This window comes from Trichoderma atroviride, chromosome 6, assembly GCF_020647795.1.
Source record: "Trichoderma atroviride chromosome 6, complete sequence".
Taxonomy (NCBI): Eukaryota; Fungi; Ascomycota; class Sordariomycetes; order Hypocreales; family Hypocreaceae; genus Trichoderma; species Trichoderma atroviride.
Genome location: NC_089405.1, coordinates 2,577,513 through 2,601,591, shown reverse-complemented (window position 1 = coordinate 2,601,591; position 24,079 = coordinate 2,577,513). Strand labels below are relative to the sequence as shown.

The 24,079-nt window shown below is 52.1% G+C and overlaps 12 protein-coding genes across 12 annotated transcripts; 6 read left to right on the top strand and 6 right to left on the bottom strand.

Moving 5' to 3' along the window:
- Positions 1-176: 176 nt before the first annotated feature.
- On the bottom strand, positions 177-575 carry TrAtP1_011460 (uncharacterized protein; the record flags this gene model as incomplete). The annotated part of the gene is made up of 1 exon (XM_066115124.1): positions 177-575. One exon carries the CDS (start codon positions 573-575, stop codon positions 177-179), a length of 399 nt encoding a protein of 132 aa, XP_065971222.1.
- A 4,608-nt stretch (positions 576-5,183) lies between these two features.
- Positions 5,184-5,483, top strand: TrAtP1_011459 (uncharacterized protein; the record flags this gene model as incomplete). Its single annotated transcript, XM_066115123.1, has 1 exon — positions 5,184-5,483. One exon carries the CDS (start codon positions 5,184-5,186, stop codon positions 5,481-5,483), a length of 300 nt encoding a protein of 99 aa, XP_065971221.1.
- Positions 5,484-7,313: 1,830 nt separating this feature from the next.
- Positions 7,314-7,625, top strand: TrAtP1_011458 (uncharacterized protein; the record flags this gene model as incomplete). The annotated part of the gene is made up of 1 exon (XM_014084593.1): positions 7,314-7,625. The coding sequence occupies one exon, from the start codon at positions 7,314-7,316 to the stop codon at positions 7,623-7,625; it is 312 nt and encodes a 103-aa protein (XP_013940068.1).
- Positions 7,626-8,365: 740 nt separating this feature from the next.
- On the bottom strand, positions 8,366-11,576 carry TrAtP1_011457 (uncharacterized protein). The gene is made up of 3 exons (XM_066115122.1): positions 11,164-11,576; positions 9,651-11,104; positions 8,366-9,586 (listed from the first exon to the last, which is right to left on the bottom strand). The coding sequence occupies exons 1-3, from the start codon at positions 11,455-11,457 to the stop codon at positions 9,568-9,570; spliced, it is 1,767 nt and encodes a 588-aa protein (XP_065971220.1). The 5' UTR covers positions 11,458-11,576; the 3' UTR covers positions 8,366-9,567.
- Positions 11,577-11,736: 160 nt separating this feature from the next.
- TrAtP1_011456 (uncharacterized protein) lies at positions 11,737-13,096 on the top strand. The gene is made up of 3 exons (XM_066115121.1): positions 11,737-12,011; positions 12,104-12,272; positions 12,337-13,096. Exons 1-3 carry the CDS (start codon positions 11,853-11,855, stop codon positions 13,032-13,034), a joined length of 1,026 nt encoding a protein of 341 aa, XP_065971219.1. The 5' UTR covers positions 11,737-11,852; the 3' UTR covers positions 13,035-13,096.
- Positions 13,097-13,604: 508 nt separating this feature from the next.
- Positions 13,605-14,226, top strand: TrAtP1_011455 (uncharacterized protein; the record flags this gene model as incomplete). The annotated part of the gene is made up of 3 exons (XM_014084590.2): positions 13,605-13,638; positions 13,700-13,737; positions 13,801-14,226. The coding sequence occupies 3 exons, from the start codon at positions 13,605-13,607 to the stop codon at positions 14,224-14,226; spliced, it is 498 nt and encodes a 165-aa protein (XP_013940065.2).
- A 10-nt stretch (positions 14,227-14,236) lies between these two features.
- Positions 14,237-14,389, top strand: TrAtP1_011454 (uncharacterized protein; the record flags this gene model as incomplete). The annotated part of the gene is made up of 1 exon (XM_066115120.1): positions 14,237-14,389. The coding sequence occupies one exon, from the start codon at positions 14,237-14,239 to the stop codon at positions 14,387-14,389; it is 153 nt and encodes a 50-aa protein (XP_065971218.1).
- Positions 14,390-14,584: 195 nt separating this feature from the next.
- Positions 14,585-16,924, bottom strand: TrAtP1_011453 (uncharacterized protein). Its single transcript, XM_014084589.2, has 2 exons — positions 15,840-16,924; positions 14,585-15,764 (listed from the first exon to the last, which is right to left on the bottom strand). The coding sequence occupies exons 1-2, from the start codon at positions 16,063-16,065 to the stop codon at positions 14,956-14,958; spliced, it is 1,035 nt and encodes a 344-aa protein (XP_013940064.2). The 5' UTR covers positions 16,066-16,924; the 3' UTR covers positions 14,585-14,955.
- A 661-nt stretch (positions 16,925-17,585) lies between these two features.
- TrAtP1_011452 (uncharacterized protein) lies at positions 17,586-19,691 on the bottom strand (the record flags this gene model as incomplete). Its single annotated transcript, XM_014084588.2, has 3 exons — positions 17,586-18,712; positions 18,776-19,553; positions 19,626-19,691. The coding sequence occupies 3 exons, from the start codon at positions 19,689-19,691 to the stop codon at positions 17,586-17,588; spliced, it is 1,971 nt and encodes a 656-aa protein (XP_013940063.2).
- Positions 19,692-20,041: 350 nt separating this feature from the next.
- TrAtP1_011451 (uncharacterized protein) lies at positions 20,042-20,227 on the bottom strand (the record flags this gene model as incomplete). The annotated part of the gene is made up of 1 exon (XM_066115119.1): positions 20,042-20,227. One exon carries the CDS (start codon positions 20,225-20,227, stop codon positions 20,042-20,044), a length of 186 nt encoding a protein of 61 aa, XP_065971217.1.
- Positions 20,228-21,144: 917 nt separating this feature from the next.
- On the top strand, positions 21,145-22,608 carry TrAtP1_011450 (uncharacterized protein). Its single transcript, XM_014084587.2, has 2 exons — positions 21,145-21,640; positions 21,708-22,608. Exons 1-2 carry the CDS (start codon positions 21,454-21,456, stop codon positions 22,247-22,249), a joined length of 729 nt encoding a protein of 242 aa, XP_013940062.1. The 5' UTR covers positions 21,145-21,453; the 3' UTR covers positions 22,250-22,608.
- On the bottom strand, positions 22,609-23,794 carry TrAtP1_011449 (uncharacterized protein). The gene is made up of 3 exons (XM_014084586.2): positions 23,626-23,794; positions 23,439-23,550; positions 22,609-23,375 (listed from the first exon to the last, which is right to left on the bottom strand). The coding sequence occupies exons 1-3, from the start codon at positions 23,661-23,663 to the stop codon at positions 22,707-22,709; spliced, it is 819 nt and encodes a 272-aa protein (XP_013940061.2). The 5' UTR covers positions 23,664-23,794; the 3' UTR covers positions 22,609-22,706.
- Between the last annotated feature and the right edge of the window lie 285 nt (positions 23,795-24,079).

Below are 24,079 nucleotides of genomic sequence, written 5' to 3'. Positions count from 1 at the left end.
CTTGATGGGTACCAAGGTGGATATGGAATCTTCATCTGCCTATTCCAGTATATGCCAGATTCCACATCTCTGCCGTTTCATCAATGCCACGTTTCCCAGGAAAAAGGACATGATAAGGCGCGAGTCAGGAGAAGCGGGTTCTCTCTGGCGGAAACAGCTCCGTTCCAATACCCAGATTACCGGTCCTCCTCTGCCGTGAGCCTATGATGGTAGTATTTGCGACTTGTTCTTCCCTGTGTCTCGCGAGAAGAGCAAGTATAGCACGACTCCGGTCCGTGGCGGTTCCAAATGAGGAGATGAGTGGTTGCTCTTGCAGCTGGTGTGTATGCTCGCATGTTGATACATGCCAGATGGAGAAATAGACTCATCAAATCGGCTGTGGTGGGAATCTCACTCCCGTGGACAGATTGCCCATCGACACCTGGGCTCTGTAAGGGGGCAAATCCCATCTTCCTTCGCCACGCCACCCCGCGTGTCGGCAAAGAGTCGCCCAACTGGACAGAATATCGCTCTTCGTCAAGCGTTTGTGCTTCGGCTCTCCTGATGCAGCAACCCAGCACGAACATCGGGCTCATCTGAAGCCCCGTAAGCGCGAGATCTCGCGCTTACGTGATGAAGAGATCATAATTGCGCGGGCGAGTCGGATCAATTCAAGACAACAGAGTTCCAGGCCCTGTCCCCTCTTCCTCGTCTCTTGTCTTGTCACTATTTCCGTGCCGTACCCCATGTGCTGATTTTCCAATATTGCAGGGCCATCAGCAGATTTGATGGACAGGGCCAGGCCTAGAGGGCACTTGGGAGCCGCTCGGATACGCTATCAAGCCTTTGTTCTTTGCTTGCCCCCCCTGTTCGTGGCGTCAGTCCATGAGGCAGCAGAGTAGCAGTTGACAGACTTCTGTGACTGGAGGTGTGTGAGGGAGAGACGCTCAGTCCGAGGTGAAGCGTCCCAAGGAGGCATTCGACTTACGTTTTGTCTTCCCGAGGATGGTGAAAGAAATCACTCAATCTGAGAAGCCGAAGCACAGAAACTGGAAGCTGTCTACTTGACAACACGAGCCTCTTTCCCACGTGGGAGCCGAATGCGCTGCGACGCTGGCCATGGCTATCGGCTTCTCACGCTTTGCTGAATCCGGTGGCCTGTCATGCAGCAGGGTTGAGACACGTCAGGGTTTAGGCTTATATTTCCCCTTGCAAGCAGTAGTAGCATCACGACTGCTGAGATTAATCGCAATTCCCAGCCCATGGATGACCGGGAACAGGGGTCGAGGGGCAATGCAAGCACTTGTGATGAACCCCCCCTGGCTGTGATCAGACCAGAAGGATGCCTGTGCTCGTTTGGATAAAAGGCGAAGAGCCCACTTACAAGGCCTACTCGACTTACAAGGCCCCTGCCACACCGTGGGCACGTCCAAGGCATACTTGGGCTGGGGGGGGGCAGAAAAGGCAGTGCTGGCGCTATATTAAACAGAATACTACCTACTATCCAGCAGAATGGCTTTTGGGCGTGGCATGTGTAGCATTCGAGCGTGTCGGATGCCCGAATGGAAGAGATGAGGGTATCATGGGACACTGAGCAATTCTCGAAAAGGGAAGTTGGCCCCCAAATCACTGCGTACATGTAGATACGATCGGTGGGGGGTTAAAGCAGAATAATGATGCTGTTCACTTCCATAGCGGATAAGAGGCGCAAACGCCACGAAGAAGTCGTGGGTTAGGGTTATGATGCGCATCCGTATAAGTGAGCTGCGACTCTACTGTGCATAGACGTCTTTGTCTGTATGCAAGAATATTCCGGCTGAGCGGTACTGACGGATCGGCCCGTGCGCCCAAAGTGAAAAGCCACGGCGCCGGACTTGACTTGGAAGAGCCGGCGACGCCCGGAACGCCGGCTTCGCTGCCCCGGCCCTCCAGGATCGGCATGTTGGGAGTACATTCAAGTTACCTGTAACGACTCCAAGAATAGGATTGCCATTCCGTACTATCCGGGTCAGTGTTAATCATGTGCCATGCGCCTTTCATGGGTGTGGTATATAGCCAACTGCAATTAACTACCGAAGCATGTCCAAGTATATATCAAAAGTGTCAAACAAAAGCACGGAGCAGCCCGGGGCCGTGGCCCCAAGAGCCTTCCAGGGAAGATGGAGCCCTGAAGTGCATCCCGAGACAACGGCGGCCATGTGGGATGGGGGAGGGAAGAGAGAGCAAGCGGCTCGCTCGCCTTGTTCAAGCAAGTCGGTCCCGGGCTGACAGCGCCCCAGGCGCAATCAAGAAGGCTGGAGAGGTGTTGCGGAACAACTACCCTGCAATAATGTGATGATGCTGGCTGAGTTGAAGCCTTGTTGTTGTATCACCTCGCTCGGCGTTTGCAAGATTCGGCGTTGCGGATCGCAACAGCGGCAGTTTTTGTCAAAAGTGCTGCTGCGCCATGGTGTCATCTTTCGATTTTCATCCTGCCTCCCGTCTGTATGCTCCTCTTGCCGCGTTTCGCCCGCCTGGATCTGGGAGTTTCAGGGTAAGCTGCATGATTTCTCGTCGTATAAGTGATGCTGTTGGCTGCCGTTGCTGGATACATGTACTGTGCGGGAGCGACTCCAGTATAAGAGGGGGGGGGGGGGGGGGGGTTCAGCTAGTAACAAGACTCGTACCATAATAATCCTTCTGCCCGGCGAGCTGGAAAGGGATGCAATCACAGATAGATTGAACGGGTTGTGTAGCCTCGGATGAGTCGAAAGGCGAGAGCGAAGCACTGCACTGCACGCGTATATGCAGGATGAATCATTTTCCCATATCCGTATTGTATGTGTGCGACGGCCAATCCCAGATCCTATAGGGCTGTGCTGCCGGGCGCAGAAAAAGGGACCATCACAGTAAGGCTGCATGCGAGCAAAAAGGGCGGCGCTGACTCGTCTGGCCTTTCCCATGTTCCATCTGATCTTCTAGAAGGGGGCTGACATGGCCCCAAAAAGCCCGAAAGTTCGCTTCCCAAGCCTTGATGCCATGCATGACTAGTCCTGTCCCTTCTGCACGGAGCACCACCATGCGAACCCAGATCTGGGGGGCCTGTCCAAAAGGCGGTGATGAGATGGATGGCATGGCAAGGCAAGGCTGCCTATGCGGCGTTTCGCTCGCCTCTTTTTGCTTTATTGTCTTGTTTCCTTTCCTAATAGTGGCGGACCCTGCCCTTTGGGGGTGGGATTCGCTGATACGACAGATACGTGACACACGGCAATGCATGCTACGGTTGCTTTTGCCATGCAACGGTAAAGTGGTCCTACTGTACATGCCCGGCTTCGTGCTCTCAGGATTTATTTTCTTTTACTTGGTAAACGGCACAACACACTCGTTGAAACAGTACCAATATACTTGTTATACCCGCATCTGTCAAAATCCGAAACTCGTAGTTCCCACTCTTGGCGAGGAGACGGGGGGCCGCAATACATGCGATAAGCTGTTTTTTTTTTATATCGGAGTTCTGTATTTCGAGTCTTTCGGAAATGTGACGCTATACAACGCACTTACATCACAGTGATCCTTCTCCCTCGCTACTCCGATTCCGACGTTTTGACTTGACGCAGCGTGGCCCCATAGCTTGCGTACGAGTTGCTTCTCTAGTCCAGGAACTCGGAGCTGCCACCGCGAACCAGCGCCGCAGGGCAAGGTGCCACTTTGTGATGGACGATCCCATCTGTCTTGTTGCGTAGCGAGGTGTGGGCGTAAAATGTATCTGAAAGCACCAAGTTTACGTATGTTATATGTAGAGTCGTATTTGTCAAGAGGATGGAGACGACGCTGATACGTCATTGCCCACTTGAAGGATGGGCGAGATGTTGCATCGTTCGAGTTCCTTCCCAGGCACCTGCTGGCTTCAACGGTGTCTTATTGCATCCTCTCCAATTTTTCTTTTTCTTTTTTTTTTTTTTTTTTGCGCTGCTGAAAAGACCTGATTCGTCGAAAACACAAATCCTCATGATGGAGACGCGAGATGACAAACATCAGACGAGATTCTTCTTGAATCAGCTACCCGGCAATCACAGTCATCCTGTGTCTCCACCAGTTCAAGCAGGCATGCATGCCATTTCTTACCTGAGCATGCAGGCGAGCAGCTGGTCGGCGTGGAACTGCGTCGTCTTCGCGTACCCAGTACATGCAAGCGCACTATTATGGAGTATTGGCATCGAGTTCCTAGCTGTACTTTTTTCATGTAAGACACAAGAAGCGAGCACGGCCCAAGAAGTCAAGGGCCAAGGCCAGGCTTGGGTGCATGTATTCTCGGGAAGTTTGATAGGGACCCCGTCAAGGGACATTTTCCCATCGCCCATCTACCGAGTTAGGAAAAACTTGGCAATTGCGACGAGGCTTGCATATCCAGGTTTCCCTCTTACTTCTTGGGCGGCTGAAATTCAAGCTCAACGAGATTGACGGCCGCGGCTCCATAGATAGGGCAAGTCTCTGTAAATTACCGCCCCGGAAAATCCCAGCATAGAAGCCTTTTACCCAGGGGAGGGCGGACCTTGATGGACACTGTATAATATGGGAAGAAGTCGATCCAGGTATACATAACTAGGTGTCAACCCGGCAGTATAGGCGAATTTGATGCCAAGTGGCACGAAGTGGTGCTCGGCTCGCTCTTTGGCCAGGGTACCTAACTTGTACATGTAAGCAAGCAATCATCGTGGGGTCGAGCAGGACATCAGTTCACGTATTAGGTATCGGACTCAATATCAAGTTGGGAAACTCAACCTTACGGACTGATAATTTCTCCTTGCTTACCTATACGGAGGCTCGGCTCTCGTAGCGTAGCCCCGGCTCTCGTTTCTCGCTCGGCTTCGACCCTTTACTAATACGCGGTTCCTCTAATTTGAAATAACTAGTCGTAAGTTCTCCAGGGTTCCAGAATGAGAGGCAATCCGCGCTGCCGCCAGAGACACACAGAAAAGAAAAGAAGAAGAAATATCGCCTAGCCTTAGTGAGATGGGCAGTGCGCTTGCGCGCGTGTTTCTTTCCGGATTCAAATCAAATAGTATAGATGCATAATTTGTTTGTGTTGAAACATTCATGGCCACCCTCGTTTCCGGGTTCCGCGCCGCTCAAGTGCTGACGGCCTCGCGAGGCTTGAGGCGAAGCGAATTACTAAACCGGCACATAGCTGTATAACCGATAGAGCTTTGTGAAACAGAGGGCAAATGAAAAGGCTTGGATCGATGGACAGACGTCAAAAAAGCTTGTCCCCGGTCATGAGAGTAGAAAGAGAGGCAGAGTTCGCAAATGACCCGGATCCAGAAAAGATGAGATGTAAGAAACGCATCACGCTGAGCCAAGGTACATGTAAGCACCGCAAGCGAGGCCAGCAAATCAAGTACCGCCCCCCTCCGCGCGGCTCGCCAGGCTGCGCTGCCATTGGACCGCTATTTTTATCCCCTTCTGGTGCCAGAGCAGCCGAGAGTCTCTGTGTCTGTTGCTTCCAGGGGTCTCTTCTCTGCTAAGAGCGTTCACGCGGCGCTTACGATTGGGGAAGGGGTGTGGCCATGGGGCTCATTTGCTGGGTGTGCCGCTGTGGCTTTCGGTTCGTCTGCAATTCTTCAGCGCTGCCACTGGCTCTCCGGAAAAGCTTGGCCCTGATCCCATCTTCCTCTCTGGGCGGCAAAGAGGGACCGGGGCCGTGCTCCCTCCAGTCTTGCCTTTCACTCACTCACCTGTAAGCGAGGCTTCTTCCCTCGACACTTTTTTGCTTCTTCTTTCTTGTCTGCGCCTAGGCGCCGCCGGATGATCAGCAAGCGGCCCCCTCCCCTCCCCTTGGCAGCGGAGGCTTAGTTTTAGTTGGGACGACGGGGCATATTTTTTGGCATCTTATTTTGTGCTTGGCTGTGGTGTTAGTGTGGTTTTTTTTTGTTATTTTTGAAATTGGGGACCCGAACCGACGGCATGCAATGATGGAATGATTGCACGAGATGAGATGAGGATGAGTTTGGGAGGATTTGCCAGGCACGGCACACCATGTAGGGATTCGCTTCCGGGACCGCGGACTCTCATCCATCCAGTGGGAAATGATGAATCAATTGCTGGTTCTGGGCTTTTTTTCGTTTTCCTTGCCTGGGGCCCATACAAAATGGAACCAAGTCTGAGTAAACAGATACATGCGTTCAGTGGGATGGACTTGTACTCGAAGCCGTGCCGTGCCGTGTTTGCATGTAGCAAAGTGCCGCATCTACGGCTAAGAGCTAGCTTACATGTACATGGCTGCCAAGTATCTTTAGCTGCTGCAATACGTGTATCCGTCGTGATGCTACTGTTCCTTCTGCTAGTACCAGCAGCAGTGGTGGCATCACGGAGCAGGTAGGTCTCTTGCCGGTTCGGGTGGCTGCCTCTGCCTCGTGTGCGTCTGAGCATTCTTCAGGATTAGCCTGTGCAAGGGCTTTTGGGTTTCCTGGGTCGTGGGACTTGGACCTGCTGCTGTCATGTCACACTCGAGGGCTCGCATGCGTGGAGAAGGGCGCATCATGTAACTCTAATGATGATGATGCACAAGTGACTATCACGGCCATGGTGGCTGCACAGCCAAAAAAGAAACAAGGGTCAGGGGGGGGAGGGGGAGGGCCCCAATACGGCATCCATCCTTTTTTTCCTTTCTCCAAAGGGCCAAGGGGAAAAGGTACGCGCCACGTGGGGGCTGCCATGTTCGAACCAACTCCCCAATCTGTGCCTCTGCAACCCAACGTCCGTGGACATGTAATCTTGCCCGAGTGGGAGCTCTCACTATTGAGCTATTGAGATGCAATGAGATGATGCTGGATGATAGCCCGCATGCCGCCCCCGGGGATGATATACCGACGCAACGTCTAGTGCAACAGTGCACACCTGGTAGATATTCATTCTCCCCCACTCATTCGAGGCCCTCTCTTCAGGTGCCTGCATCCTCGCAGGTTCCTCCCATCCTCAGGCGTGATAATCTGCATCAACCTGGTACGGTATGTAAGTACTGCCAGTTATACTCTAGTATAATTTGCCGAACGCCTAAAAGTTCGAGCCAGGGCAAGGGATCCGAGGCACATCAATCATTAGACGAAAGGGCTAGCTAGCAGAGATGGAGAAGGACAGGGGAGGTAAGAAGAGGAGACGAGGGGCTGCCAAGAAGCAGCAACAAGTAGGTACATGTACCCATCTATTAGCAGCACTCCGTATTACCCAGGCAGTTGGAGAATCACACAAAGAGGTGGTGTAGTGACAACTATGACACGATGTGTAGCAGGGCAGTGACAGCTGCAGACTCGAGGCCGAAAGCGGTGTTATGAGCACATGTGCTGCCTTGTATCAACATGGCAAGATGCGTAGCTGACGTTGAAGCACTGATTGGCACCGGCCAAGACCGAGCTGCCCCGAATCACTGCGGAGGGAGTCAGTGCCGGTGCGAGGCACAGCGCACAATGATTCAAGATGAATCCTCCTCTGTGCCTCTTCCTCTTCGTCCCATCTTGATTCAACCCAAATCCATCCCTCGGCACCCCCTCCCATCCCATCCCATCCCATCTGGCGGCCACTGGCCCTGCGCCGGCTCCCGGTCCGCGGACGAGATTGGATGGGGACGCCGACAGGAACGGTCCCAGAGGAGTTGCCACGAGGGCGGGTAGGCTGCATCCCATTCGCAAGTACATGTGGTGTAAGTAGTGCACATCACCACTTTGGCAGAGGGCCACGACATGGATACCCGCACCAGCAACTAGCACCGCATATAGCCACATCTTCAACGGCCCGTATATACATACTTGTGCTCATATTTACTTGTACCGCTAATGCAGTCACTGGGTGTGCAATCCTGCCATCGGTAGCCTCTACGATTGGGGCTTTGGCTCTGGCTGACTCACGGCCTGTGTCTCAGCCCTACGCTTCCAAACAGGGCAAGCTTCACGCCCCCAATTGTCCATGGCCAGAAAGGTGCCGTCAGCCAGACCCAAGCCACACACCCCCATGCGGAAAAAAGGGCCCCAAGCATACGGTAACGGGCAAACGAGAAGGAAAAGAATGCCCATCTTTTTTTTTTTCTTTCTTTCTTTGTAGAACAAGAGGGTGTGTGCGCTGAGGTTTGTATTTTTTTTTTGGGGGTAGCCACTGCAACTTGTTAGTACAGGCTCAGCCGTGAGTGACAAAAAATGGCATGGTATGGTATGGCAGCGCACACGGCAAGGCAGGGCAGGGAATGGCCATTCGTCATCTCACCTTTTTTTTTTCGAATAAGGGGATGGGTGAGAGGGGAGGGGGGGAGGGGGGTGGGAAGAAATCCTGGGAACTGGGAGTTTGGCTACAGGGAATAGGTAGACTGGCGAAGAGGAAACGCTTGGTCGTTCTAGAGGATCTTATTTTGGCGGTTTGAAGGTGGCTATATAAGGTGGCTGCTTCATCCCGGGAACACGGATATCAGAATCGCTACTCTACTCTCAACCAGCAACGCAACACAGTTCTGTACAATACAAGACATTACACCGCAGTGCAATACAAAGCAACTATTCAAGTCTATATATATCTGCTATTCATCCCCTCGACATCTCGACTCTCTCATCTCATCTTCTTCTATCAAGTCTTGAACTCGGTGCATCTCTTCAACGCAACCACCATTACTTTTACTCCCTACAAATCACTCAACTCCACAAACAAACATCACAATGGCCGCTTTTGCTTCCTCCTTCGACGCTTCCGTCTCCATGGTTGACTCCGCCCGAAGCGGCTACAACATCGTCTCTCGTCCCAACACCGGCCCGGGCTCTGGATCCAGCTCCAGCTCAGGCTCATCATCCACCGGCCGCCGGGGCAACTAAGAAAGAAGAGATAATCTTTTCTTACTTGCTAGACGCTTTTCGACGCTGTACAATTTTTTTTTTGCTTTTACTTCTTCTTTATTGCCGAGCGTTAGACTTGCCTTCGCGGGCTATTCGATTTTCGCATACAAAAACTACCAAAAAAAACTATCTATACAACTTTTTCGGTCAAAAGTGCATGGACAGACGGATAGACAAAACACAAAAAACACGCACATTGGATCTTTTTTCTCTTGTCTTCACTGGAAGAAAATTAAACATTGCGGAGAAAATTCCCTCTCATCGCAACCCCTGGGAGGGAACAGAAGCAGCCATATCTCTTGCGACTCGGGGGGGTTTTTCCCTTTCCAAACCTCCTTCTGTACTTTTATTAAAATGGCGTGCGACATTTATTTTCTTATATGGGCGGCCTCTGGGATTCCTTTTCTTGTTTTTTTCCCCAATTTTTTTTTTAACTTATCCTCCTTCTTGTCCCTGATGATTTTCACGCGGCGTTGGACACGGGAACAACAGCAATACAGTATGCTGCAAAGAAAGCAGACAGCTTAGAGATATGGGTTCAGTCAAACACTTGGTTAGATTTCTGAAGCTTTACGGCACTTTATGTAGTCCTTTTTTTCTCATTTTTTTTTTCCTTTTGCCATCTTCTTCCTCTTCTTCCTCCATTTCCTCCTCTTCTTCATCTCTCTGCCCCTTTTTATACTATATCTAGAATGTAAAATATGTTACTATGAGCCCTTTTTTTCTTACTCAATTTACCTTATTTTCCAACGCAAAACCTAAAGACTCGCATTAGCAAACTCGTGAACAAATAGCAAGACAAAAAGAGCTTCAGTGACTTACTTCTCAAACACCACCCCAAGAACATCTTCTACATCACCAGCCTCCCCCTTGCCAGTGATGCGCGCCAGGCAGTCTGCCGCATACCGCAGAAACTCAGCCGCCAACACAGCATCGGCTTCCACTCCTGGATGGTGATCCTCGCCCTCTTCCGGCCGCGCCTCTGCCATAAAGTCCTCCAGATGGGCCCTGCACCTGGCCAGGAGCTGTGCCTGGCGAGCTGTCACACCAAGCAGATCCTGCAGGTCCACGGGCATCTCAGTCATTTGCGAAAAGGTGCTGACCAGAGCCTCTGTCAATGCATGAATCCCTCCCGGATCCTTGTTCCGCGCCGCTGGGGAGCTCGTTTGGCTGGCCTCCTTGCATGACACTGCGGCTAGTTGAACTGATCCTAGCCTGGGATCCTTCTCGCCTAATCTTTGGCGAAACTGGTCGAGGAGCCGACCAAACTCGCCTGGTTCGGCGACGTCTCTCTTGTTTATCACAATCAGCTGGGCTTCTGCCGCGGCAGCAATGTCCAGCGTCTGCTGGTCGTACAGGATGAACGGCCCCGACGGGCCACTCTCGACCGATGCCAGGACGACGACAATGTCGGATTCTTGGGCCTTTTGCTTCGCCCGGCGGATTCCCTCCAGCTCGACGGCTCCAACCGGACCGGATGGCCCCAAAGGATGGCTCGACCTAAATCCGGCAGTATCCGCGAAAGAACAGAGATAGCCTCGAATATCGAGGCTGGCCTCGACAACATCTCGGGTGGTACCAGCCTCGCCGGACACAATCGAAGCCTCGCGACCGACAATCAAATTCATGAGCGAACTTTTCCCAACATTCGGCGGGCCTAGGAGCGCAATCCTGATGCCGCTCCTCAAAAGTTCGCTTCTCTGGCCGCCCTGTTCGTGCAGATGAATGCCTTGAAGGATATTGTCCACCAGCTTTGCCACGTTGTGGAGCAAATCCGTGGGCGATTCGTCAAAATGCTGATCCTCGGAAAAGTCAATCAGCGCCTCAATCTCCCCCCGCGCAAGGAGGAGCTCTTCCCTCCAGCTCTCATAGGTACGAGCCAAGGCCCCCGAATTTCCTCTGACTGCTGCGCGCCGCTGCTGCTCCGTCTCTGCAGAAAGGATATCACCAAGAGATTCTACCCGTGCGAGATCCAAACGATCATTCAAAAAGGCCCTCTTTGTGAATTCTCCTGGTTCGGCGTATCGAATCCTATACTTTGAGGAGCACTGTGGAATAGCTGCCAGAACCGCCTTGACAGTGGCTGGTCCGCCATGGATATGCAGCTCCAGCACATCTTCTCCAGTTACGGTTTTTGGACAAGGAAAGAAGAGGACCAATGCCTCTGGATCTAATACTCCTCGACGTGACCCTGAGTGCTGAGGGTCCAACAGCGACCTCACAGAGGCATATCTAGGCCTTGGTAGTGCTTTGGAGGGGCATAGCGCTCTGTATATCTGACATTCCACGTTATTATGGGGTGTATGACGCTGTATTTGGTGGTGAATGCACTTACATCCAAACATGATGGCCCTGAGATGCGAATTACAGCTATGCCCGCCTTGCCCTGGGCTGTCGAAAGTGCATAAATGGTGTCATTGGTGCCCGCACCAAATGCTCTGTTGGGCGGTTCAGCTTGATGATTTTCAGCGGCTTTTCCTGAATAGAATCTCTGTTGACGACTATATGCACAGGGACATGATTTCAATGGCAGCGGTCTCAATGCTGTGATGGGCCGGATCGAAGCAGCACATTGAGGCTGTCTCACGGCGCGAGTCAAGTGTTCCAGTCGTAAATCGTGGCGGCGCATTGGCTGTTGGTACTATGATGAGATATCAATGCTGTAGCGAAGATTGCTTAATGAGACGGACAAATGCGGTTGAATAAAAAAAAAGTATATGGCGTCAATATGTTCAGATAAAGTCTATGATGCGAAAAAAATTTATGTGTGCCCGAATGCATCTTGGACATTTCCCTATAGAGGAGTTTAGTGGAGGCATCGCTATTCCTCAGGCCAGGAATTAGCGCCCGTGCAGTCTCTTAAAGACTAACTGGAGCCGACGCCACAAATGATGGAACCGCAGTTTAGCTCATGTCCATTTTCAAACCGCCTTGTCAAGAACTATTTTCCAACACAAACATCGAGACCAGCTAAAGTCCAGCAGATAGGGCAATATTATTACATATTAGAAAAGCTCCATAGCCATGCCCCCCACGACAAACTCACATGGCCGTTCTCACAGCCTGCTCTTGCTCCAGAGGCTTCTGAATCTTCGCGATGCCGCCAGCCCTCTGACTCTTCTTCTCGATAATCTTGAACAGCCCGCTCGTCCAGTAATCTCGGAGCTCATGACAAGAGCAAAGGTAATTTCCTCCCCCATCCTTTTTATTCACTCATTCATAATTCACCATATTCTGTTACGCTGCGTGGTACAAGTGACTTAACGTTTTAGTAGCTAGCGAAAACTAAAATCATCTTCTTGTCCTTTTCCACACTCCGCAAGCCTCGAGAAGCAGACGTCTTCATCAAAGCCACGGGAAAAGATTTGAACGCAGTGAGCCGAGAGCTACTGTCACATTATCCTGCATTTCAGCCAGCAGCCATCAAAGACAAGACCGTCCAGAGTGAGTGAGAGCATCCATCTTTCAACCTGGAAGTCGAATAGCTAAAAAAGACCATGTCATGTAGGAGCCGTCGTCTTCATTGACTCATTAAACTCGCTTTCATCGGCTGCTACTCAGTCACTGGCCGTATTTTTATCTAGCATCATCACACCGGTAGTTTCCATCGTGGGCGTATATCACGTCGACGTACCAGTCATTCTACCAAAATCCTTCAACGAATATGAACCTCACCCGTTTGCGCTGCTTAACCACCTGGCGACGGCCATCTTAACACTATCAAACCTACAGCAAGAAATCGAGCGGCAAAAGGCACGTAACAGGAGTGTCGTAGAGCCAGAATGGGGCCTCAAGGAAGATCGCGAGGGCGTCCTCATCGGCCTCACAGAAAAGAGCAAGCCTGAAGACCAGGGAGGTGTTGTCATCAACATGGAGCTACGAAGGAGGAGCGGAAGAGCCGTCGACGAAAAGTTTATTCTCATGCCATGCTCTGCAGCGGCGACAAAATCTGGCCTGGGCAAGCTTTGTCTTCTCACGGACCATTCCATGTTTAAGAAGCCCGAGGCAGAGCAGGGCGAAGACGGGGAAGAGCAGCCCGAGAGCACGTTTAATCTCGGCCTTACAGAGAAGCAGCGAAAGGACAGAGAGGGAATTGTGCTGCCATACTTTGATGCCCAGACAGACATTGGAGCCGGAGAGGGAGGCAGGATTTTATACGAGATGGGTAGAGAGGACGATTTCGACGACGAGGAGGATGAGATATAAACGCAAAATGGCCAGAAAAATAAAATTAAATATTAAGAAAAATAAAACTACCTAAATATCAGAAAGGAAATATTCGTAATGTATATTTTACTAACTCAGCAAGAAAATTCAGAGGGAGAGAGCACGGCCACAGCTGCATTCACTTCAACGAAGGTTACGCCACAAGCTTTAATTGCATGGGGCAACGTCAGCCACACCTCACATCCCAAAACCCACCTGTCCAGCAATCGACATTTCGCATGTGTTTGCAAGATTCAATACCCTGCTCGTTAAACAACACTATTTCGCTGGACGGGAATAAACATACAAAACGCAATTTATACTGAAGCATTGGATACCCCGATTGAACCAAAGCTACAGCTCTTGATTTCAGCAGCCAATTCCAACTTCCAACTTCCGCGGCTTGCCTGAGGATTCGACTACGAGCTTCTTGACACGTAGTTCTCCAGCCAGCGCCATCTGGGCATCACTGCTCCGCGATAACAGCGTCAATCCCTTCTTCTCCCTCTTTTTTTCTCTCTTCTGCCTGCTTCCACTATAAAACGCATACAAAAACACCCACAGATCAAAATGATTCGCGCAACACAAATATCGAGGCTGGACGGTATGTCACAGGAGCAAGTCCACAGAAACCACCGAAAAACGCTAACATCACCATTTCCCAGGCCTCATGCTTTGCGCCTCCGTCGACGACGAAGCACAAGTTCGTTCACCCAACCCTCCTCCCCAAAACAAATACAACACACTGACAATTTTCCCCCCCCAGTCCGACGCCGCCGCCCTCAACGAAGTCAAGCAGCAACTCCGCCAAATCCTCCGCAAACTCACCCGCACCTCGGAATCGCAAGCCTCCATCGAAACCTCGTCCGCCCTCTTCACAATCCACTACCTCATCGACTCCGACGTCGTCTTCCTCTGCATCTGCGAGCGCTCCTACCCGCGCAAGCTGGCCTTCACCTACCTCGCCGACCTCGCCCGCGAGTTCACCACCACCTACACCGCGCAGAACATCCACAACCCGGCCCTGCGGCCCTACGCCTTTATGGAGTTTGACAACTTCATCGTCAAGACGAGGACGACGTATGCGGATGCCCGCGCGGCGCAGAATCTGGATAAGCTGAATGACGAGCTGCGCGACGTTACCAAGATTATGACCAAGAATATCGAGGACCTGCTGTATCGGGGGGGATAACCTGGAGCGCATGGGCGAGATTAGCAGCCGCTTGAGGGATGATAGCAAGAAATATCGGAGGGCTGCTGTGCGCATCAACTGGGAGCTGATGTTGAAGCAGTATGGACCCTTTGCGGGACTGGGCTTTTTCATCCTGATTTTCATCTACTGGCGGTTCTTCTAAAACAAAAGTGGTAGGAAAAGTGTGGAGAGAGGGGAAGAGAGAGATGTTAATGATTGATATGCGGTTTCACGTATATTGTGAGAAAGCGATAGGGGGGGGAAGGCATCAATGCACAGAGAGCGGAGCGTGGCGTTGATGGGGATATCCATTATACTCTATATACAATTATGTGAACTAATAAATGCTTTCGACGCATCATAAATGTCTTTGCAGCTATTTCTTGCCCCTCTCTCCCATTGTCTTTATTCTCTAGCTTGAACGCTGCTCTTCAAAATGATTCAGTTGTGGTAGGTAAAAGCAGGGGGGGAAACGTCGTATAACCTGATTCGCCGCAAACTCCTAATTCAGATGTCTCGCTGAACCCATCAAAGACATGGTATTGCCTCCCTCTCTTTCTTTCTTGCAAAAGGAAACAAACAAATTGATAATTCCTCTCAGTATTCATCTCTTGCAACCGCCGTCGTCTAAGCGACTAACATGCAATCGCCAAGCCCAAGTCTGTTCCCGCATTCTTGCTTGTAATGATGAAATGAAATGAAAATGCTTCCACGTTCCGCATAACTCGCTCACATGACCAGACAGTTGTTCTCTGCTGTCGTCGTCGTTGGTAATCCAATCGGTAATGTAGCCGTTCCATGCTGCCATTCAAGGTGCTCTTGTAAAGATTTCACGTCGTCAAATTCTTCATCGGGGCGATACGGATCCTCATCGTCGTCTTCGTCCTGCGGCTGTTCCCCGATTTCCTCGCAAAGCGGGCAAAGCAATTTGGCCTCCCAGTCTCCATGAGTCGGTATAATGTGGTTTGCAATAGCCACTGGAGCAAAGATGACCTGCTTCTGATGCTGGCCGCAATTTGTCACGCCCGATGCCTGCCAATTTGACGTGTTTGGTAATAATGATACTGGCGAGCTTAATGAACTTGGCGGGACTGCTCGGGTAGACGATCGCACCGTTGGCATGCGCTCCAAATCCTCCCATACTAAATGTCCATCACAAAAGTCGCAAACAAACGCAATATCTTGATCTCCAAATCGCTGAAATGTCCCCACAGCCTTACACGCAATAAGCTCTTCTTTATAATATCTCTCGAGTGTCGTTTCATCTGGCTTAATTCCGGCCTTGGCGTCGCGGAGAGGAGCCCGCTGTTTCCGCTGTAAGATAAAGGCACCCAGACACCGTTGTGAGGCTTCCCGCGCGGATGTGAACACTCGCATTGCTGCTCGGCATTGAGCTCGATGTAGTTCTCGTTTTATCGTGTATGTCTCGCGCACCCAGGTGGGGTCAATAGGTCCTCCAGATCGGCTCCAGTCCTTTAGCCTTTCGTTTAATGCCTGAAACTTGCCAAGAATCGCTCGCAGCTCTTCCATCGACTCATCTAACAGACAGCAGTCATATCAGCAAACCTGGAAATCTCTATAGGGGGCTGTCCATCTTCAACAAGGACACTCACGTCTGCGATCGTGCTCATACTGCGACCGCCCATTTCCATTGACCAGCGGCCCAAGCTCTTGAAAGTCCTTCCTCGCCTCGTCCAGCACCGAATTCAGCGCACGCTCCTGCTCGCGCTCGTCCTGCCCCCAATGTCGCTTGTCCGAAAGGCTCAGGATGCGCTGCCCGTCGGAGATGATGTTCGCTATGTCTGCCAGCAGTGTCCCGACCGAGTCGAAGACGCCCATTGCTCTGATGCGGAGGGAGAGGGAGAGGGAGAGAGGGGGGGAGAGAGAATCGAAGTAATAGTGAGTCTTGTTGGCATGCGATGCGAACCCCGCGCTGATGCTAGACCGTAGCAAAGTAAATCCTTGATTAATAAAGAGCTGCCAACGCCACACGGTGACACTGCAGGTGAGGAAGCCCGATCCCTTTATGAATCGAGCAAAAAGATGTTGCAGAGAAACGAATGGATAGATAAATAAACCAAATCGAGATTCAGAACCTCGTCTAGGGGCCTCGGAGAGACACCCGTCGACGGGCGCGTCGCATGGGGGAAGCTCTGCGGTCTGGGGTGAAGTTGCTTCTGGCAAAAATGACGTAGAGAACGGGCGGCACTTTTCGAGGCGACTTAACGAGTAAGGTTATGGATAATGGCCCGTGGTTCCTATCTAACGGAGCGTCGTGGCTGTGGCCAGCATTCGGTTGCTCGCGCCGTGGGAAGCCCCGGACACGCCCGCCTTGGGAAGGACAAAGAGAGAGAAGAAGTGGGCGAGAACAGGCACAGAAGTGAGGCTGTGCTGGCAGCGGACGGTGGGTCGGATGGAGTAATGGATAGGGATACGAATGACGCACGTAGCAGAATAAAGAAGCCGACTAACAAGAAGAACAAAGATATGAAAAAAAAGGAGAAAGGGGGGAGCAAACAAAGCGAGGGGCAGAAGCGACTCCAAAGGCGAATCGACAATCGTCAAAAGAGAACACGCAAGAGACTTGAGATGGGAGAGAGATGGAGAGATGGGGTTGCAGATGCCAGTGTCTGATTCGCTAAAACTAAAAACGCTCAGCGCCTTTTTTAGCAGACAAACCGCTGCGCTGCACGCAAGAACTGGTTGATCCTCCCGCTGGCTTGAGCAGCCCACTGTTGTCTGCTGCAGCGCCCAATGGTTGGAGGCCGTCAGTGAGGGGGGGCAGATACAGGGGGTGCGGCGCTGTGCCACCTCCCCGTGGGCGCCGGGATAGTGGGCTGTGGCAGCGGCAGGTCTAGGCCCAGGACCCTTTTCTACAGCGCTCTATTAGCGCATGGATGCACATTGATGACACCACCATGCACTTAAATAGAACGTGGCGGCCATTACAGCACTATTTCGTGTGGGAGGGGCGTTTATGGCCTTTGGAGTGACCACTACGATAGGGCTGACGGAAAGGTGTCCTAAAAGCCTGGGCAGTCAGCATCAGTGTTGGCGAAAATAGACACGATGCCGACCTGAGGCGTTGGTGGCTGCCATCCTGAAACAAAGCCGAAAGCAGAGGCTTTATAATATCGAGGGCGCCCAGCGTGAGGCCTCTTCGAGGGGCTCCTGGGACAGCTCTGCTTCCAGTATTGTAGATTGTACAAAAGATGATGGATACTTGAAACTATTCCCATTGTTTGCTAAATAGTTAATTATCAATTACTAATACATAGCCAACAAGGCGTCTATTTGTCTTTGGAACACATAAACTACCCACTACAGCAGTTGCGGTATTAGATACCCAGCCGAGAAGCTCATCGCCTCTTGGTGGCCTTTTTAGCTTCCGCCCCAGTAGCTGTAGCCTCGTTCTTTTCTTCAGCCGCATCTGCAATAGCATCCTTGGCATCCTTCTTGACCTCGGGCTCGTCATCGTCGCCACCCTGGCCAAACTCGTTGACACGAGTATAGTCGATCCTGTAGGCCCAGCGCTGGTAGAGGTAGATGAAGAAGATGACGTCGTCACGGAATGTCGCCAGTCGATGCAGGATAGGCATCTTGATGGTGAAGGCAAACAAGTCGTCAATAAAGGTGTTCAAGAACTTGTACATCATGGCCTTGGCGGGCATGTGTGCAACGCTCTTGAGTCGGTAGTTGATGTACAGCGAGGGAATCATCATCAGGAAACCATAAGTATAGACGGACCCGACAAGAGTCGTGATGACAAACGAGTACCACGACTTGTGGGACTCGTAGATGAGCGAGTAGATGCCGTAAGCAATCAGCAGAGGCACAGCGAGCATGTACATGTACTTGAAAGCAATCTCGTCATACTCCTTGGTCTTCTCCTCGGTTTCGGTGAGCTTGTGTTTATCTTCGAATACAAACCAGTATGGGATAACAGAGCCCGGAGCAGTTTCTCGGAGACGAACGTTGACAACGGTAGTGATCTTCCAGAATTCAATGACGATGCCGATCACTTGCGTACCGAGAATCATCCAGCTCGTGTTTTGAGAGTTGTCAAGGAGATACAGGAAGATGACTGTCTGCATAAACACGTTGGCCAGGATTGATCGGACCGAAATGCCAACGTTGTCCTTCTTCTTGCGGTAGTGCGCAATGTCTGAGCCAAAGGCAAGGGTCTCCAGAATCATGTGGGCAATACTTGCAAAGGCCGTGATGCCGAGGAGGATGGGGTTGGTGTCAATGAAGATTTCCTTGATCATTTCAATCTCGGATCCATCGCCACCGCCGGGAACAGGGTTGCCGAGAGCAGCCTGACGAGCATTCTCTTTGGAGTTGAGCTCAATGGCAGCCATAGCATAGAACTGCCAGCTGGGCATGTTGTTGAGATCAATGTGAAGGGGCAGCTCTTTAACGGTGTCGTTTAGAAGGGTCATGTGGGCTTTCAATTGCCAAAATGTGTTGACAAACAGTGGCGGGTCTATGAGAGCTCAGGTTAGTTTACAGCACAGTAATTATACCAAGACCAGGATTAGTGACATACAATACCATCCGTTTTGGCCCGAGCCGTCGCGAGCACCAGTTGCCTCAAGACGAAGGAACGTCTTCAGCGCAGGATGGATAGAATCCAAATCCTTGACGCCCAAACCAGGTACCAGGGAGAAACTAGCATTTTGGTGATAGTAGTTGGCAATGATGGGACCTGAAGCATCCTCTTCCACGGGCTCTGGCTCACGAGTGGGAAGGTCTTCCAGCAAATTCCTCTTCTGCACAAACTTCTTCTTTCCCAAATACTGGGTGAGGGGATGCACAACGTGGTACGCTCGTCCAGGGTCGTAGTTGGGCAGATGGGGATCCAGGACGCTGTCCGCAAGACCAACGTAGAAGTGGCCCCATAGCGTGCCATTGTGCTGCACCGTTTCCGGCACCTTGAAGGTAGTATCGATTGACCGCTTGTCCGTCTTGTTGTTCATGTGAAACCTCTTCTCGTCCAGCACGACATACTCCGCCGGCACCGAAGAAAGAGGCGCCGGGTTGAACGAGGGCGAGATTGTAACGATGATATCCAGGTAGCTGTCCTGCGCCCAGATGGGAGCAATGGTCTTGGGAATGGGTCTGTACGTGGCCCCCTCGTCCAGGCGTTTCGGTCGAAGCTGGTAAGGCGGGATGCTGCCCAGATTGTCTGGAACGGTGATGGACGCCCCGGTTTCGGGATGCGTGACGACCTTGCCGGTCTGTTCCTTTGCCAGGTAGAAGCTGAGGCCGGCATTGACGCCAAAGTAGACGGCAATGGCCGCGATGATTTTGCCCATGCCAAAGCCCTACACAATTCACCAGCGAAAACGTCAGCACACATCTCTCTGGGCTCTGAGGCAGATGCCATCACGACTTACACTGCTCTCCTCTTGGCGCCGTCCCGCCTGGCCCGCGGGCCTCTGCGCAGCAGCTGTGTCGGACATTGCGCAGGCTGTCGAAGGAGCCTCTGCGGCTGTCACGTCGGCACAGACAAATCAGGCGCTTTTGTCGCCTTGCTGTAGTGAATCCGGAGCAGAGTCGACCGCCCTAGAAAAAAAAGACACAGGGCCAGATGTGTGTTTTGCAAGGTGGGATGCAAGATGGCCTTTCGCAAGCACCGCAGCCTTGGCAGGTAGATTTCCCACCTGGGTCTAGGCCGCCGAGCTTCCACTGGCGTCATGCACCCAAGTACCCGGCACATACTAACACACGTGCAGGGTACAATGCGTGGGTGCAAGCGGCAGACGCCGGCGGCCGGATCAAGTCGGCGCCGGGCTCGCCCCATCGCACCGGGTCAGCGAATCAACGACTGGCGCTGTGACACGACGATAGTGAAGAGAAGAGGCTCAACGATGGCGAGGGGCAGCGGGTCTGTTTGCCAGAGCCTGGCCGTGGCCGAATCGAAGCTGTGAGCCGCGAGCTGCGTCTTCAGTGGCCGTGACACGCTGTCCCTGATCCACTCGGCCACTTGCCGTGGCATGGCTTCCGAGGACCGCTTCCGCCATCGGGACTCAGCCCATTGTCCAGGTGACACTGCTAGAAGCTCTCATTGGAGGCTACCGGTGTTATTCTGAGACTCGTCTATCGGCTCGGGCACGCCATATAGATACAATTGATGAGCCCCGCGCATTGATCTTTATGGACATTGCAATTCGCGAGAGCTGTAGCATCAATCACATAGAAGTAGTTAGTATCCATAGATTGGTATTATAGACATTGCAGCCGAGCAGCCTCTGCCCCTGCGTCAGATACATGGCAATAGCGGTATGCAGATAACAAGCCTCACATTGTAGCAAAGACAAACAACACTGGCTGGGCACAAACCCACTCCGTGGCAGACGGATGTGTGTAGCCACGCAAATTCTTGGCTATTCTTCACCGGCCCTGTCCTGCTGACCCCCCTTTCCGCCAACCAGCTCCGTCAACGCAGCAAATCAACCCCAATGTAAGTCAATGACCGTCGTACAAGAACGATAGAATGCCAACGTGCCCCGTGTCAAACGACGTTGAACGACCGCAAGGCAAAGCCCAAAGGGGGGGGGGTTAGGTATTCGTCCCACCTCCCGGCAAAGACGCCAATTGGGCGGCCGAGAGCTACGGCGAGCGTAACTGGCAATTTTTTGAAAAATTTACCCGTTTAGTGATAGGCTCCGGCACTTCATATGACTCCCACGCCTCCAGTTTTCGATTTTTTGGGGGGCTTTTTTTTCCCCCGTCCTAAAGAATGGGGGGTCCGGCGGTGGCCGATGGCTGCCGGGCCAGGATTAGTGTGGGTAAAAAAGCGTGCAGTCAGATCTGGCGGGAGGACCTGAGTTGGCGCGGTTTCGCAGCGTCATTCCACAGAACGTTCTATATCTAGACGCGGTTCGCCACTCTCCTTTTCGACTTGATCTCTTCGTTCTTCTTGTTTCTATTCTTTCGAACGAGACTGAGAGATTTTGGAGTTGCCTTGCAACGGGATACATTCTTGGAAGCTTCGCTCTTTTGCCATTTGGCTCAAATCATTCTTCTTCTAAAACCATACCCCATCTACCATTCCTTTGCCTGAGACTTTGTCTGTGGCTTATAACTCGCCATCTAAGAGGCCCTCGGACCATATAGTTTCAACTTTCTCTCTTCTATATCGGACGACAACATTACAAAGCCTTTTTCGCCTCCTGTCTATTTCCTTCAACCCACGGCAAACCATCCATCACAACCCCCACCATGACTGCTGATTCCATCACAACTGGCCAGAACGGCTCTTCCAACGGCTCTTCCAACGGCCACGCCAATGGCACGCCTCGCACCAAGATTTGCGTATACTGTGGCTCAAGCGGCGGCAACGACGCCGAGCACATGGAAACAGCCCGCGAGCTCGCCAGAGTAATGGCTGAGAACGACATTGATCTCGGTAAGTTTGCATCATATCCTCAAGACAACTCGAAGACAACCTATGGCTAACCTCATCCCAACTATAGTCTACGGCGGCGGCACCGTCGGCCTCATGGGCGAAGTCGCCAAAACCCTCTGCGAGCTCAAGGGCCCCGAGGCCGTGCACGGCATCATCCCCGAGGCCCTTGTCAAGTACGAGCGCAACAACACCTACCAGACCATCAACGTGAACAACCAGTACGTGCCCACCGAGAGCACCTACGGCCGCACCACCGTCGTCAAGGACATGCACACGCGCAAGAAGCTCATGGCCGAGGAGGTCTTCGCCGGCGGGCCGGGCAGCGGCTTCCTCGCCCTCAGCGGCGGCTACGGCACCGTCGAGGAGCTCTTTGAGACGGTCACCTGGAACCAGCTGGGCATCCACAAGCGCGGCATCTGCCTGCTCAACATCAACGGCTACTGGGACGGCATCGTCCAGTGGGTCGACAAGGCTGTCGAGCAGGGCTTCGTCAAGCTGCCCAACAAGGACATTCTCGTGACGGCGACGACCGCCGAGGACGCCATCTTGGCGCTGATGAACTACCAGGTCAGCGAGGGCACTTTCAAGCTGGAATGGGGATCGCAATAAACGGGTGTGTTTTGAAAAGATAAAAAAGGCCAAAGAAACAGAGTGGCAAATGTTATTCGCATGATTCCAAGTTGCAGCAAGCACCTTTTTTGTTCACGAGCTTGCTAGGACTCGGGTCTCTTTTTTTTTTTTCTTTGCTGTGTCATTTTCTTTTTTCCCACTCCACTCTGTTCTACGTTTTGTTTTTGTTTTGTTTATTTGGCGCCTTTTCCAACGGCTATCATGTGTAATGCCTGGTTATGATGTACAGTATAGAGAGGGTTTTCCATCAAAGACATATATATATCCATAGACAGGTTTTAGTTACGTCATGGGACGGGAGTAATGTCATGATTAGGTATCTTCTTTTTTTATTACTTCGTTCGTAGCAAGCTTCACAATTCGGGCTGTTCGAGCAGCCTCCAGTGATGCATGATCTAAATCCTTCCTCACGGCTTCTTCAAACTCCATATGTCGTCTAGCTGTCAACCTCCATGCCATCGCCCTCGCCCGCGGCCGTAGTCTCGCCCTCACCCTCGCCCTCACCTCCTTGGCTTTCCTTGACGCTCTCAATCCACTCCTTGGTCTCGAAGCCGTCATATAGTTTGAAAGGCTCGACATTCGGTCGGCCGTTGGGTCCCTCTTTCAGGCCCACCAATCCCACAGATGTGTTCTCGACCGTCAGCTCCTTGTCCTGTACCAAGCTCTCCTTGAGCGCCCTTAATCCGTGCTTGACCAGCTCCTCCTTTGAGCAATCGGCAAACGAGTCTATGTTCCGCTCCAGATATGTTCTGGCCATTTGGCTTCGTGCGCCAATGGCAAATGCAACCATCTCTTCCGTCATGCCCGATGGCTGGAACTCGAACAGGTGGGGGCCATTTTCGTCGACGCCAGCAACCAACAGCCCAACGCCGTACGGCCTCTTGCCGTAGACCTGGGTGTTGATCTGTGCCTTCTCACCAATCTGGCCAACCAGCGTGTGTATGGGCATCGGGCGGCCGTAGGTGAGGCGGTGGCCCAGGCATTGTTGCTTCATAAAGTTGGACAGGACGCGAGCATCTGATGTGAGGCCGGCAATGGCAATGGCGGTGTGCTCGTCAATCTCGAAAAGCTTCTTCTGGTACGACGACAGTTCCTCTGCGTTTCGCTGTTATGCCACACGGATCAAGGTCAGTCCAACGTCGTGATGAGGGGTACAAGGGAAACTTGCCTTGACGGCGAACAAGCCGACGTGTGTTTTGCTGACAATTCCGACGACCACTGAACCTTGCTTTACGGCCTCGCCGGCATATTCGATCTGGAAGATTCGGCCTTGCGGCGAGCTGGGTGCCGTGGCATGTCAGCTATGCGAGCTTGCAGTAGAGCTGGAGGGGCTATCGGTTAGACAAGAGACATACAAGGTGACGGAATCGTTGTCGTAATTGTTCCTGAACATGGTGGTTTACTGGGCGCTGAAAAGTCTCGACGAGGAAAAGAGGAGGTGTTTGCTTCTGCAACGGCGCGGCAGCTGGAGGAAGAGTCCGTTGGCGTCTGGCTTAGATGGTTGATGAGGGAAACGCATCCAGGCAACCTAAGCTTCGTCGCCTTCCTCTGTGGCTGCAGACGCCACTACGCAGCACTCTCCAGCCACAGCTGCCAGCTCCCCGCCGGAACTTAGTCAGCATTGAGCCAAGCTGTTCCTCAGCCACACTGGAGCTGCAAGAAAATTAGTGGCGTCTTGTTGCTTGTCAGTAAAATCATTTAATCCTGGTCAATTCAAAGCTGTCATATCAGATCGTCATGTAGAGGAGTTTCAATTGTTATTTGTAGCTGCAAGACGTCAATTGGATGATGAACCCTCAAGGGACTCCC